General features: G+C 39.3%; 3 protein-coding genes across 6 annotated transcripts; all 3 read right to left on the bottom strand.

The window, feature by feature from the left end:
- Positions 1-539: 539 nt before the first annotated feature.
- Positions 540-4471, bottom strand: LOC103324527 (protein DETOXIFICATION 40-like). 3 transcript variants are annotated; one of them, XM_089049258.1, is made up of 8 exons: positions 3944-4470; positions 3191-3822; positions 2608-2664; positions 2298-2536; positions 1909-2027; positions 1530-1616; positions 1051-1161; positions 540-926 (listed from the first exon to the last, which is right to left on the bottom strand). In XM_089049258.1, exons 1-7 carry the CDS (start codon positions 4277-4279, stop codon positions 1060-1062), a joined length of 1572 nt encoding a protein of 523 aa, XP_088905384.1. In that variant the 5' UTR covers positions 4280-4470; the 3' UTR covers positions 540-926; positions 1051-1059. The 3 variants fall into 3 exon arrangements, with proteins under 3 accessions (XP_088905384.1, XP_088905385.1, XP_008224820.2); XM_089049259.1 differs by having other exon boundaries at positions 802-938; XM_008226598.2 differs by lacking the exon at positions 540-926 and having other exon boundaries at positions 940-1161; positions 3944-4471.
- A 329-nt stretch (positions 4472-4800) lies between these two features.
- LOC103324528 (protein DETOXIFICATION 40-like) lies at positions 4801-8644 on the bottom strand. 2 transcript variants are annotated; one of them, XM_016792948.2, is made up of 7 exons: positions 8236-8644; positions 7483-8114; positions 6803-6859; positions 6475-6713; positions 6029-6120; positions 5669-5755; positions 4801-5038 (listed from the first exon to the last, which is right to left on the bottom strand). In XM_016792948.2, the coding sequence occupies exons 1-7, from the start codon at positions 8569-8571 to the stop codon at positions 4967-4969; spliced, it is 1515 nt and encodes a 504-aa protein (XP_016648434.1). In that variant the 5' UTR covers positions 8572-8644; the 3' UTR covers positions 4801-4966. The 2 variants fall into 2 exon arrangements, with proteins under 2 accessions (XP_016648434.1, XP_008224821.1); XM_008226599.3 differs by having other exon boundaries at positions 6029-6147; positions 8236-8643.
- A 1691-nt stretch (positions 8645-10335) lies between these two features.
- LOC103324530 (protein DETOXIFICATION 40-like) lies at positions 10336-13476 on the bottom strand. Its single transcript, XM_008226600.2, has 7 exons — positions 13087-13476; positions 12284-12915; positions 11645-11701; positions 11296-11534; positions 10885-11003; positions 10702-10788; positions 10336-10613 (listed from the first exon to the last, which is right to left on the bottom strand). Exons 1-7 carry the CDS (start codon positions 13465-13467, stop codon positions 10539-10541), a joined length of 1590 nt encoding a protein of 529 aa, XP_008224822.2. The 5' UTR covers positions 13468-13476; the 3' UTR covers positions 10336-10538.
- Positions 13477-15714: the final 2238 nt, after the last annotated feature.

Here is a 15714-nt window from a genome sequence, read left to right as displayed (position 1 = left end):
TGAGGGTTCATTTGGGAGTGATTTTATAAGGCCAAAATTATTTATATATGAGAAGAAGAACCTCCAATGTGCTTCTCCATAATCACTTGAAATAATTTTAAGTAATTTTGAGGAGAAGCACGCTTAGCTTATGGCTTAAGTATAGTTATATGGATCTAATTAACATGCTATACTTACTGACCAATAACATGGCAGCCCTGCAATGTATTGAAGTGTTTTTACCTAATTTTTTGGGGGATTTGGCTGGTAGGTTGGAAAGTTATGGGATATAAATTATAGATGTTGTTTCAATTTTCAAAGATATTCATAGTTTTTGCAAAGAAGTCAACTCCCTCAAGTAATTCCACAATTTATTTCATATATAACTGGCCCAGCTAGACCCACCCATAAATCCAACTAGCCTAATTCCCGTCTGGAAAAGTTCTGGGTTTCGCCTTTAATTATTTACTTAGACTTGACAAACCCATGTTATAATTAATTTAAGTTGCCTTGATTAGGTTCGTCAAAGCTGACTAAATTAAGATAATTAATCACAAGCGTCGGCTGAATTCATGCTTGGCACGCTTTGTCTCATTGGATTCTTATACATATAATATTATGTAAATAAATATTAATTATGCTAATCTCCAGCAAGTAGCAAGCTCGTTTCATTACGCATGGCACGCCTTTATCTCATTGATTTCCTCCCTCCTTATATTTCATCTCATGCATCATGCATATCATATATGGCAAGAGGTTCAGTTCACGTCAGGTCCTCGGCGGCTCCACCAGATTAATCAACAGGTGTTTCAAGGTGATTGATTAGGACGACAGCATGTTCAGTTCAGCCTGTGGTCTCGGACTTATATCTGTGGATAAGTTTGTGTTCAAATTTAATCAACTTGAGCTAACTCACGATCACTTCTCGAGCCCGATGCAACAGCTATCTGAACACAATACTTGTACGAACGTAGCTAGCTTATTAACTTTTGATATTGTAATCAAAGATCCAGTGAGAATACAAACATGAAATCGATCATCTCCAGTGAAATATAAAGTTGGGCTGCATACCAGAAAAAACTACTGGTCTAAATTTGAGCACATCAGCTTTTTAGAAGAGGAGGAGGAGGCCGCTTCTTGTCTGTCATCCCATTTTTCCAAACGGTTTATAGCCTTGCCCACCTGAAAATAATTAAGATACGCAAGTGTGAATAAACGACACGTCTGGTGAGAAGAACTGGCTTGGACACAACTTCAATCATGTCCATGCCGAGTCATCTTGCTACGGCGAGGTCGAAGTGAGCTCAAGTTCCAACTAGGTCTTTTATTGAGCTTCAAGCCCAATGAAACGAATATCAACATTTGGGCCTGGATCATTGTGGACGGTTCAAGACTGGTTTCTTACATATATTTACAGTTGAGCCTTATAGGGCTACTACTAAGATTGGGGAAACTTTGGTCTATTCTGTTCTGCGGTGCCAAATTTAGCCCTGACTGAACATGCGCTCAAGTATTCTCACTCACAAAGCATATTCATTGAAGTTAATTACCTCTTTATTCCAGTCCGTACGAAATGTTACCCACAGTAGGATGATGGTCTGCATTAATGTTCCTCCTATCATCCCTGTCCAGATCCCCTGTACATTCAAAATCAAAAGATAGTTTTGTCACCTCTCTTTTTCACCCTACTTTTCTTGTCCAACTCGATGTATGCTAAGTTGGAAGAAGTAGTATTATATAGTGGGAGCTTCTACAATAAGAAGTTTAGAGTAAGGAGCTTATTTGAGTGTTTCAATCCCACCATCAAATCATTTCAAAAGTTTAAGTCCATTGATTTCCTCACATTTGTTGATGGTGCGATTGAACCCCTCAAATAAGCTCCTTACTCTAAACTCCTCATTACAGCCTTTCCGTTATATATATAGTTACCTTAGCACCAAGGTCGAACTTAAATCCAAGAAGACAGCCTAATGGGATCCCAACCACGTAATAGCATCCAACATTCACATACGCCACAAATGCTTGCCATCCACATCCAACAGCCACCCCTACATTAATTAATACAATTTAATTAATTATATACATGCTGATCAATTTCACCTGTTGGAAAATATAGCCTACTATTTTGATGTATAATTATGTTCTCTTGCTTAAATTATTAGTTCAATCCTCAAAAACAATATCACGCACATTTCATTAGTGTTTTGCCAAAAGTATCATATCGGATAATAAAACTAATCAAACCCCAATATGATCCCCATTCACTCTACCAAATTGATGGTATAGCTAGCTAGCGGAGTATATAAGATATTACGTACCGGACAGGACTGGTTGAATCCCGTTAAGAATAAGGGTGACGGCTAAGTAAGGAGTGAGGTGAGAGACAGCATTGGCCACGGTTTCACCCTCAGTGAAGGCGTAGCTGATGACGTGACGTAAGGAGAGCACAACCACAGCTTCCACGATAGCAATCAATAGCGACACAATTGTTACCATTAGAACTGAGAATGCTGCTGACTTTGGATTCCCAGCACCTAGCTCATTGCTTACCCTCACACTGTTACCAAAAATATCATTAACTGTATGTTAATTTCATAACCATAACATTACACTTAATTTTTTTTATACCTTGCAGCTGCATTAAACCCGACTGAAACCATGAGCAGCAATCCAGATATCCCCATGCTGCATGCATATAAGGCCACGAAACCAACACTAATTACTTATTAATCCACAAATTTATACATTTAGACAAGTATATAAATAAGTGGGTGGAAATATCCCTACTTGAACATTTAATTTGGTTAATTACGTGTTTATATAAGGAATTGGGTGAACTCCGCATGCATGAGTGAATGATGGCAATAATGGAAAGGAGCTCCTACACTTACATTGGGGCCTGGGGCTGTCCTTTACACAGGATAATGACAACGCACTTAATTGTCTTGTCTGTCCTTCTGTCTAATAGGGTTGTACATATTTATTGTAGAAAGCTTTAACTTGTTTAATTTTTTATGAAGAAAAAAAAGGTGTAATGCATGTTCATCAGGAAAAAGGAAAAGTCCCAAGGAAAGAAAGACTTTACTTTCTCTTTTAGTTAATTAGGGTTAGACCAATCATTGTGATTTCAATAGCTAGCTAACTATAAAGGTGAAGTTACAGTAGACAGTGAAAATTAATTAGGCAGGCATCAGATGATTTTTGTTCTTACCATATGGCCAAAGAATTTAACTCGAGCTCCGGGTTCTCCAGCAACCCAGCAATCAACACTAATACCTGAAAGTACCAAGTCTCCAAGCACAGCATCACAGCCGATGCAGCCGATAGCTTCAGAAAATCCCACAACCCAGAAAACGCTTCCAAACTAAACCCAGTCCACGTCCCCTTGCACCGACTGCTCTTTAGGATGTAAATAAACTGGGCCCCAACTATGATCCACCACGACAAGCTTAGAACCAAAGACGCACCTATCAACCCCATGCCCAACTTGTACACAGCTACCCAGCTCAGCACTAAATGCACTCCAAGTGTAGCTGCTGATATGTAGGCACTTGGGGCCACAATTCTCTGGGCTTGAAGAAACTTTTGCATCGGGAAGTTGATGGCGTAGGCGAAGATTTGTGGGATGAGGCCGTAGACATAAACGGCTGCTGCTGCAGCCAGCTTTGGTGTCTCACCAAATAAGATCAAGATGGGTTTGGATAGAAGGAAGATGAGAAGCAGTGGAAGGCCAGTGAGGGTTAGGACTATGGTTACTCTTTGGAGGTATATGCCTAACATGTCATAATTTTCGGCACCGTAGGCTTGTCCACATAGAGTCTCCAGTGCACTTCCCATGCCTAACTGCATGAGACAAGAGCCAGATAGACGGCAAAAGATAAGAATGACAACATAACAATGTGCCACGTCAACTCTTAGTTGACAGAGTGAAACATAACAAGAGTTAAGGTTGTGGGACGTGTACCATGAGGCCGTAGGCAAAGAGTTGGATGCCGCTGTTGCCGAGGGAGGCGGCGGCGAGCTCAAGGTTGCCGAGGTGGCCGGCGAAGAGACGAGTGGAAAGTGACATGAGGTAGTTAACGATATACACCAAGACGGCAGGGGCTGCAAGGCGAAAGAGGAGCTTGAGTTCAATCCAAGTGGCCAGGCGGAGTCTCTTGAAGGAGGACAGCTGGGTGTCAGATAGCACCTTCTCAAGTGGAGACTCGAAGCCATCGCCATGGCCAGAGGCTTCGGCTGCTGCTAAGTCGGGTTCGGAGTCTAAGATGGGTTGGCGGAGTTGGTCTTGATCATTGACCATATTGGACTAACAAACTATGGTTATGGTGTTTGTGGAGGCTTTGCCACAATTTGATGTATCCAGCAAATGGTTGCTTTTTTTGTTGGACGAAAACGAAATGGGTGCTTGGAAAGAATAATATTGACGGTAAGACAAGGAATTCGTTTTCGACCGATATGGGAGGAAATAAGTTTATTTCGGCATCAGGCTATAATATATATGATATGAAGTTGCAAAAATATACAAAGGGCAGAAATATGCTTTATCGATCATGCATTAAGTCTTGAGGTGACGGGTCGTCCGTTTAAGCGCATGCATACGCAAATCCGATTTGTATTTTTATACCTACTCAACATTTATACTTAATTTTCAATTGATTTCTACCATATTGATTGTGACTTGTCATTGCTGCGTTGCTGGGCACTGACGAGACCTGATTGGCGCATTTACTAGTAGCATGGACTAGGGACCTGACCAACTAATTAATTTAAAATCAGACCCACAAAAAATGGACATAGTTCTGCAGAAGACGTTTAGTTCAATTTCAATGAAAAAGAATTTTGACTTGCACACCATTTCGAACTCCCATTTGTTCATTAACACATTACAAATGTATTTGATCATCTGAATTATTTCAGTAAAATATAAAGTTGGGTTGTCCCGATCGAGCAACAACATACTAGAGAAGCTTGTTTAAATTTGAGCACATCAGCTTTTCAGAAGAGGAGGAGGCAGCTTCTTGTCTTCCCATTTTTTCAAACGGTTCCCGGCTGTTTCCACCTAAAAACAATTCGATACCTCAAATTATATATATAACTCAAAATAATTAACATGTGCAAATGATTAAATGACATGTTTGGTGGGTTTTATTTTTTAGAAGAGAAATACTGACTTAGACACGATTCCAATCCAGTTTATGCATGCCGAGTCGTCAAAAGGCCGAAGTGAGTTCAAGTTCCAATTAGGTTTCTAATAGGCTTTAAGAACAATAAGGAGGTGTTTGTTACACTGTGCAAGCTTGGATTGGATTGGCTTGGTTAAGATTTTATCCCATGTTTGTTTTACGTGGTTCTAATTTTAAGTGGGATTAACTAATACTAAACTCATCAAAAACACCTCCTTAGATGTTCTTAGCGAAACCCGTTCGGAGAGGAAGGGACTAATAGTCCTGGCCCAAGCAACAAGCAACCAACCCCACCCATTTCGCCCCACAACCACCGACCCACTAAGCGGCAGCCACAACCATCCAGAGCCACAGCCGCCCAAGAAGGAGAAGACATGATAGAAGAGGAAGAGGATAGGAGAAAATTTCCCCCCAAAAAAAAAAACTAAGAAGAGGAGAGAATTTTCCAAAAAAAAACTAAGAAGAGGAAAGAAAATTTTCGAAAAAAGGAAAAAGAAGACAATTACCTCTTTGTTCCAGTCCGTACGAAATGTTACCCACAGTAAGATGATAGTCTGCATGAATGTTCCTCCTATCATCCCCGACCAGATCCCCTGCATGTTCATTTCCAATTACTTTTTTCACATATTCAAAACAAAGTTTTCATGCTGTTTGTCCTTCTTTTTTTATTATTTTTTTTTTCACCAATGCTGTTTGTCCTTCTTAACAGCATTATTAAGGATGCTGTTTGTCCTTAACCCAACATTTTCCTGTCCAATTAAGTGGCACGTGACATGCACATGGCATAAAATAATTTTTCTTATTAAATTAAAAAAAAATAAAAATCAATGTATACTAAGTTGGAACAAGTATTATTATATAGTTACCTCAGCACCAAGGTCGAACTTAAATCCAAGAAGACAGCCTATTGGGATCCCAAGCACGTAATAGCATCCAACATTCACATACGCCACAAATGCTTGCCATCCACATCCAACGGCCACCCCTACAATTCAATTCATTACCATATATATATGTTGATTAACTTGGTGTGTTGTAAATATATTCTCTGCGGATGGACCACTATTTTGAAATATACTTATGTTGTCTTCTTATGATCACAACGACCAGTCAAGAATGTTCAATCGCTCTAGTGTCTTGTCTTTACATATATTATTATATACACGAGCCTCACACATATCACTCTAGTGTCTTGTCTTTGCACCGGCCAAAAAGATGTCATATCGGATATAACTATAATTAAAATCCAATTTGATCCCTGATTAATTATGCCAAATTGATGGTGACTAGCTGGATGGATAAGGGTGCTCACCGGACAGGACTGGTTGAATCCCGTTAAGGATAAGAGTGATGGCCAAGTAAGGAGTGAGGTGGGAGACGGCATTGGCCACTGTTTCACCGTCGGTGAAGGCGTAGCTGATGACGTCACGGAAGGAGAGCACAACCACCGCTTCCACGACAGCAATCATTAACGACACAATTGTTACCACTAGAACTGAGAATGCTGCTGACTTTGGATTCCTAGCACCTAGCTCATTGCTTACCCTCACACTGTTCCCATACAATATCATTACCTGAATGTTAATTTTATATCCATAATATTACACTTAATTATTTTTATAATTAATCCAATATTATACCTTGCAGCTGCATTAAACCCGACTGAAACCATGAACAACAATCCAGATATCGCCATGCTGCATGCATAAGACCACGAAACCAACAATATGATTAAATCCATAAATTTCTACGTGTATACATGCATGCCCACGTAAGTAGTAGAGATGTGTCGATAGTTAATTAGGGTTCATGAGTTTGTGGTCATCATTCTTGAATTTAAAATAAATCTTTTATCCAACTTTGGATTAGATTTAAGGGTGATGACCACAAATTCCTAGGCCATAGAGTCTAGGAGAACAGGGCCGTTAGTTTAAGTAATATATAAGAAAATTAAGGTAGAGTTTAACTGAGTAGGATTGATGGGTGGATGACATGTGTATCTATAGTCCAACCAAAAAGTAAAGACATATCTATATGTTCCTGTCTGATAGGAAAATTGGGGAATGACTCATGACATGTGTCGTTTTGTGATCAATAATGTCTTGAGGTCTCATGGATATCCTTATAAAAGTATGGTTCACACAAAATACGCTGATGATGACCAATCATTATGATTTCGATATTTCGGTAGTCACAGTCAAACCCATATTTTTATTTGACCTAGCTAATTAACCAAACCAGCTATCTATATATAAATGTGAAGTTACTGTAGACTATGAAAATTAATTTAGCATCACCACCAGATGATTTTTGTTCTTACCATACGGCCAAAGAATTTAACGCGAGCTCAGGGTTCTCCAGTAACCCAGCAATCAACACTAGTACCTGAAAGTACCAAGTTTCCAAGCACAGCATCACAGCCGACGCAGCCGATAGTTTCAGAAAATCCCACAACCCAGAAAACGCTTGCAAACTAAAACCCGTCCACGTCTCCTTGCACCGACTGCTCTTTAGGATGTAAATAAACTGAGCCACAACGATGATCCACCACGACAAGCTCAGAACCAACGACGCACCTATCAACCCCATGCCCAACTTGTACACAGCTACCCAGCTCAGCACTAAATGCACTCCAAGTGTAGCTGCTGATATGTAGGCACTTGGGGCCACAATTCTCTGGGCTTGAAGAAACTTTTGTATCGGGAAGTTGATGGCGTAGGCAAAGATTTGTGGGATGAGACCGTAGACGAAAACGGCTGCTGATGCAGCCAGCTTTGGTGTCTCACCAAATAAAATCAAGATGGGTTTGGATAGGAGGAAGATGAGAAGCAGTGGAAGGCCAGTGAGGGTTAGGACTATGGTTGCTCTTTGGAGGTATATGCCTAACATGTCATATTTTTCGGCACCGTAGGCTTGTCCACATAGAGTCTCCACCGCACTTCCCATGCCTAACTGCATGAGACAAGAGCCACACAGACGGCAAAAGATAAGAATGACAACATAACAATGTGACACGTCAACTCTTAGTTGACAGAGTGAAACATAACAAGAGTTAAGGTTGTGGGACGTGTACCATGAGGCCGTAGGCGAAGAGTTGGATGCCGCTGTTGCCGAGGGAGGCGGCGGCGAGCTCAAGGTTGCCGAGGTGGCCGGCGAAGACACGGGTGGAAAGTGACATGGAGTTGTTAACGACATAAACCAAGACGGCAGGGGCTGCAAGGCGAAAGAGGAGATTGAGTTCAATCCATGTGGCCGAGCGGAGTCTCTTGAAGAAGGGCAGTTGGGTGTCAGATAGCACCTTCTCAAGTGGAGACTCCAAGCCATCGCCATGGTTGGAAGCTTCGGGTGCTGTTGAGTCGGGTTCGGAGTCTAAGATGGGTTGGCGGAGTTGGTCTTGATCATTGACCATATTGGACTTACAACTACAATAAAGGTGTTTGTGGTATCTGCCAAAATTTGATATATCGGGGAAATGGGTGTTTGGAAGGAATAATAATGAGGAGAAATTATACTAAACGACAAGGCCCCATGTAAGAGAACAAATTTGTTTTCGACACGATGTGGGATTTTTTTATATTTTTTTGTCGGATTTTGGATGGCACCTCAACTTCCTTCATGACATCAGAATAGGTTTGTTCACATGTGAAAGCCCAATGGCTTCATCCTACATACGCTCCACGTCACTCACTATATATTGTCCATATACTAGGTTTGAAAATTCGCCAAACATGTAGTGGCATGTGAAAATGTGAATATGAAAATGTCTCACCCACACATTAGAAAATTAGAAAACATTACAAGGGCTTACTAGGAGTTGGACTATACCAATTGGTACTTCATTGAAACTGATGCTAGTACATAATGTAGCATGGAGAGAAACTCTTATCAACGGGAATAACACTTTTTTATTAATAATACAATAACACGTGAAATAACTTATGCAAGTGTTATTGTATTATTAATCGAGAATAACAAAACAGTGATATCCCATTACAGAAGAGGTTTTTTTCCATAGGACGGGAGGCAGAATTAATGAAACAACATTGAAAGTGAAAGGCAATACATGATTAAAGCGGGCTACTGGGAAAGTGAAAGAAAGCTGCCCAGATGAATGATGCAGGCGGATGAAAAGTAAAAAGCAACACCTAGCCTAGACAAGATGTGGGGATGGAAATAAGTTTATTTGGGCATCACGCTAATCTTTTTGTATTTTATTTTATATAAATTAGAGGAAATATTCAAACTTAAAACCTCTTACTATAGTCTATATTATTACAAGTAGTGGAAATTCAATTACCTACAAAATTACAATCATATAGAACAGCTCATTGTCTCAAATCTTTGAAGTAAAATTCGATTTCTTATCATAGTTTTGATTTGATTAAAAGCGGTTTTGAGCTAAATTCCGTCTCTAAATTATTCTAAGCGGAGGAGAAACCATTGTTTTCGTCATGAGTTGAAATATTTAAAATAGATCAGTATTGACGGGTCGTCTGTTTAAGCGCATGCAAATCCGATTTGTATTTTTATACTTATTCAACTGTCTTTTATTGGTTGGAAAAAGAAGTACTGAAAGTCAATTGATTTTACAGCAAATTGAATGTGTCTTGTCATTGCTTGCTGGGCAGTGGGCACTGATGATGAGGCCTGGTTGTCGCACTGCTAAAATAAATCATGCATCAAACGATCACAGGATATTGCTCATCTTAGCTCCCTTTCTTATCTCCTTTTCCTAGCTTCTTTTGTGAAGATGTTCGTTAACAACACATGTGTTTCATGAGGCGACTTTTGTGGCGCATGATTTATCTACCTTAGGGCACTCGATTTCTCTTTCTATGTTATGGAAAAACAGCTGTCTTCTTACCTCTGTTGTTCGCGATAGCTTTTACTTTGACTTGTTTGCACCTACGTACGCGTGTCCTAGAGGTTTTCTTTTGCAATGTGACACACATTGCAGTAGAAATTACTAAAAGGCTTCAAGTAACAATTCATGGAGGTTGGCCCAAAATGACAAGATGAGAGCAGCCTAAGACAAAGAAACAGACCAACCACAAAATAAACCCAGAATAAACCCTAAGGCAAAAGACCCTTTCTCCTCCTCATCAATTTTAAAATATTTTTTTTAAAAAAAAGAAAACTAAAGGGAACACTAAGCGTTATCAATTAAGACTAATTTAAAGAAGGCGGACTTACTTACTGTTCCTTCCTAATCAAGGAAAGGAACATTATTATTAGTTCATTAACAACACATTACAACAATGCAAAACTTTCCATGCACGTAAAAAGCAAGCAAAACTCATGTAACCTCCCCGACGTCCGCCAGAAAAAAATTAAAAAGAAAAGAGCAAGTTGAAAACTGGGCAACGCCAAACTCGACTAACTGGTCAGCACTTCATCATGGGGCTCCTTCTTGTCCTCGTAAGTGTTCAAACGACTCTGTGCTTTTTCAACCTGCGAACAATTATTTAACGTTATTTTAAATATAATTGTCCAATTGACAGTGAGATTAAAGTAGTTAATTGTTATAGATTAGGCTAACCTCTTTGTTCCAGTCAGTCCGATATGTGACCCACACCAAGATGATTGTCTGTATAAAAGTGCCTCCTATCATGCCAGTCCATATTCCCTGACAAAATTAAAACAAACGTACAATTAATTATACATAAAACCACAAACAATATATATAATTAAAGTGCTAAAAATAGGAAAATAGTATTATCACCTGAGCTCCGAAATCGAACTTGAATCCAAGAAGGCAACCCAATGGGATCCCAATGATGTAGTAACATCCCACGTTAACATATGCCACAAATGCTTGCCATCCGCACCCAACAGCCACTCCTTTTATTTTTGGCCAAAAATATAGAATCCTACATTAGGGCATATATGTATCCAGAACAACACTCCAAAACGCACATTGCATTGCATGGGAAAGTCAAAAAAACGACACAAAGAAGAGGCAGATTTTGATCGAAAATAGGGCTACGTCGTATGATCTTGATGTTCAACTACTAAGTCCATCACGTAGTTTTTAGATCGTTGACTGTTTGGTTTCTGTCTTTATTAGACATTTATGGTCTGCCAACACATACCGACAAAAAAACGAAGATAAAACTTGATCAATCTCACGTACCAGACAAAACAGGTTGGATGCCATTGAGAACGATAGATATGGCTAGGTACGGAGAAAGGTCTGAGACGGCATTGGAGACTGTTTCTCCCTCAGTGAACACATAACTTATATCATGTCGTAAAACAAGCACAATTATGGCGCACACCACCGATATGATGAAGGAGCTTGAAGTCACCACCACCACTGCAAATGCTGCCGATTTTGGATGTCCTGCCCCAAGCTCATTCCCAATCCTCACACTGCATAATTATTTATTCATCCATTAGTTCTCAAATAATTACTAGTTTAAGTGGTTAAGAACGGTTATCCTGTATCCGATAATGTAGTGTGTTTTGTGAAATTTACTGACCTTGCAGCAGCATTGAACCCCACAGCAATCATGAAGACCCATCCAGTTATGGTCATGCTGCATCAATCATAAATTAAAGGATAATATTTTTTATTAGATATTAGATAGTGATACATGCATGTCCAACTTTTTACATGTGACTGTGACGTAAAGAATACAAAGAAAACAATTATATAGATACGAATACAAACGACACAGCTGACCACAATCTGACAGGCACACACACATTGTTTATATCCTTTTGCAGTTTGACGACCAGTATTTTACGACGCTACGCTAGCTAACATCAAATACTTGAACGCACGCAGGGCAGGCTTTAAGATCTGTAACTGCTTAAGAAAGCATGCAAAGCATGTCTTCTCCTCATTCACATGAAAACCATGTAAAAAGAAATACAGACACGGTTCCTGAGCGTTTCATAACACATTGACTTTGGTCAAAGCTTAAAAATAAATAAATAAATAAATTGACTAGTTGTTGTGCCCAGCTACCAGACTAGTAGCTACCAAATTTGTTTTTTGTTGTTTTTTGTGAGTGGTGCTAATTAAGCAGAGCAAGAGTGAGTGGAGCTTCTGATCTGATCATTAAGGTTAAGTGGGAAACTAATTAATTATAGTCAATAGCTTTGATTTTGCTCACCAAATAGAGAGAGCGTCCAATGCAATTTCAGCATTTTTAAGCAACCCAGCAAGCAAAACTATAATTTGATAGTACCAAGTCTCCAGGCAAAGCATGACGGCCGATGCCACAGACAATTTCAAAAAACCCCACAGCCCAGAAAATGCCCTGATGCTAAAGCCTCTCCATGTGCGTTTGCACCTTGGCGTCCACAATATGTACACAAATTGCGCCACCACTATAATCCACCACGAAAAACTCAACATCAACGCGGCGCCCAACAGGCCCCCTCCCAATTTGTACACCACCACCCAACTTAGCACTATGTGCACCACCAGTGCCCCCAGCGATATGTAGGCGCTAGGGAACACTATGCTCTGGGCTTGGAGGAACTTTTGTATGGGGAAGTTGCAGGCGTAGGCAAAGATTTGAGGGATGAGACCGTAGACGAAGATCGCTGCCGCGGCGGCAATGGAGGCTGATTCACCTAGGCCTAACAAGATTTCCTTGCAGAAGATGTAAATTATCATCAGTGGGATGCTAGTTGCTAGGAGGAGGATTGTCGAACGCTGCATATATATGCCTAGCATGTCGTACTTATGTGCACCATAGGCTTGACCACAGAGTGTCTCCACTGCACTACCCATACCAAGCTGCACCAAAAACACACATGAACTAATTATACCAAATTAATCCCTGGGAACATAACAATCTGATCAATATGTTATGTTGTCAGATCGTTCATCAAACATTCACAGTCGAATAACATAACATGATATTCGATAAAAGAACATAGGCAAAATTAATTAATTAATTAGTTGTACCATGAGGCCATAGGCGAAAACTTGAATGCCAGTGTTGCCAAGAGAGGAGGCAGCGAGTTCAAGGTTGCCAAGATGGCCACAGAAGATTTGGGTGGACATGGATATGACATTGTTGAGCAAGTAAACCACCACCGCCGGAGCTGCCAGGCGGAAGAGGGTCTTCAGCTCGAGCCATGTGCCGGTTCGGAAGCGCTGGAAGTATGAGAGCTCAGTGTTGTTTAGTGTGTCTTCCAGTTCACGGCTCACTATATGCATCGAAGATGATTTGGAAAGCAAGAGGGGTTCAGAGAGCTCGTTATCACTAGAAGGCTCCATGCTAGCTTGCTCTCCGATCTCTCTCTCTCTCTCTCTCTCTATAGCCTTCCACTGTGAGCAGCTCATAAGCTCTGATTATATATATATATATATATATATATGTATACGGTCCTGTGGTGGTGCAAGTGGAGCCACCGCACAGGACTCTCGATTTTTTAGGGCCTCTTAAAAAAAATTCTTTATATTGTGTATATATATATATATATTATAGGAATTGTATATATATTTTGGCATGCTACATATATGTTGGCACAAAAGTGTGTGTGGCAGAATTGGCTTTCCAACACATATCCTTTAACGGAAGGCCCGGGTTTGAGATTCATCATCGCATAGTGATATTCAATCAAATCTCAATTCAAATCTATGTATCTAAATTTCAATCTATTTATTACATGACTTATTTTTTTTAAATTATTATCATGTTGATGATTGGTTATATAATAGTTTTTAGAAAATTTCTCTATTTTTGGTTGGCTGGGTTATAGGATTTTAGAATTTTTCTTTGTAATTTAAACATGCCACATACTAGAAAATACATTTCTAGATATACAAAACGACTTAGAAAAAGAAAAATCAAGGAATTGACTCAACCTCAAAGAGGAGCTCTAGATAGATTCCTTGTTAAAATCACATGCTACAATTGATTAAAAGGTTTCCAATGAACAAGAAGAAGATAATGTTGAGGAATTGCAAGCTACTGACAACAATATGGATGAATGGGTAATGTTGAGCATAATGAGAATGTTGATATCGATGAAAACGTTGTTTTATGACATTAAGGTATGGCAAAAAAAAAAATTATAGTAGTAAGGCTCCAATTTAAGTTTCGCACAGGGCCCTCAAAATCTTAGAGACAGTTATGGAATGGAAAATCCTTTGCCAGATGTTAATAAAAAGAAAAAAAACAAACAAATTTTACTTAATTGAGCGTTACATGTAAATAAATAAAAGCAACATGGATATGGTGTGTCACATCTACTTCTCGAGTGGCGTTTGTGCCTCTCTGGGTTTCTTTCTCGTTTGGGTCAAATATATCGGCCACCTTAATATATCCTCTTTTGAAATGTGGCTGTTGTGTTTTTACTAAATGTAAAGATAATCTTTGCTTTTTCTTATTGACAAATCAAATCAAAGGCATACCACTCATTTGCTTTGCTTTGCTTTAATAATAATAATTTTATAATAATAACGTCATGTCGATGGAAATATTAATTTTTGCACTCGATTAACATAGTGCTGGAGAAGAAAAATATATACGATTTTAATTTTCTGGTTGTCCACGTAGTTAAGGAATCATTGATCTGGTCATTACTTGGATTTGCTAAGCTATTACGCATGTGAGAGATTAAGGTTATATTGTAATTAGGGTCAAGCGCGCATGCACATCTAATTTGTTTGTTTTAGTTTAGGACAGCATTCGGTGGTGGCTATAATAAGGTTCGCTTTTGAATCCTACAGTAACGGAAGGTTTGTTGTTGAAGTACATACAGAGTCGTGCATGTGATTTGGCTACATCTGCCCCCACAAAACGATGAAACCAAAAGAAAACGAAGAAGACTCAATCAATTGTTCTTTGTAACAACCAACTAGTAAATCCCTTTACTTGATCGATCCCAGCAGCGCAAAAGGAATTTTGGTTTATTAAACTTGTTGCTAAGCGATATTGTAACTAAAAAGTGATTAAGAACATTTATTCACATGATCGCAAGTCTTATACTCTATTTGTCCGTCCCCAAACAACGTATGTATTATAAAAATAATAAAAAGTTGCTGTCAACTGAACATGATGCAATTTATGATTGAGTTGAGAGTATGAATGAGAATACAGAATTCTGGAAAGCCCGGAGTAATAGAAGTCAATGATTTGTATGGTTGCCTTGTTTGGGTGTGGTGTGTGTATGTAGTAGTAGATAAGAAGATGGCAATTTATTAGGTGGGAATGAAATGGAATGGAAGGTGATGCTGCAGGTGGACCAAGAGGTCTGTGTGTGTTTGTGCAGAGCACTTATCTATTTTACATGGCCATTATCACAGTGGAGCTTGAGTACAAACTTCTGGTGTACCTTCAATATAAGAGTGGGCAGTTTATCTACTTTTAATTCCACTTCTCAAACTAGAGTTGTGGAGTCATTTTCAACTTTCAAGCACAATGGGAAGGGGAATGGGGACACACAAGAAGAAAACCCCAATAACTATGAATTCAAATTGGTTATATAAACAAGTTTCTGTTAAATGTTGATTTCAATTGTTTCGTTAGCTTGGTTTTTTCATTCAATGGGAAACGTCTTTCTTCGTCGATCGATGTCACTTTTA

Source organism: Prunus mume, linkage group LG3 (genome assembly GCF_029339155.1).
Source record: "Prunus mume cultivar Tortuosa linkage group LG3, ASM2933915v1, whole genome shotgun sequence".
Lineage (NCBI taxonomy): Eukaryota > Viridiplantae > Streptophyta > Magnoliopsida > Rosales > Rosaceae > Prunus > Prunus mume.
This window is presented reverse-complemented; position numbering and strand designations above follow the sequence as displayed.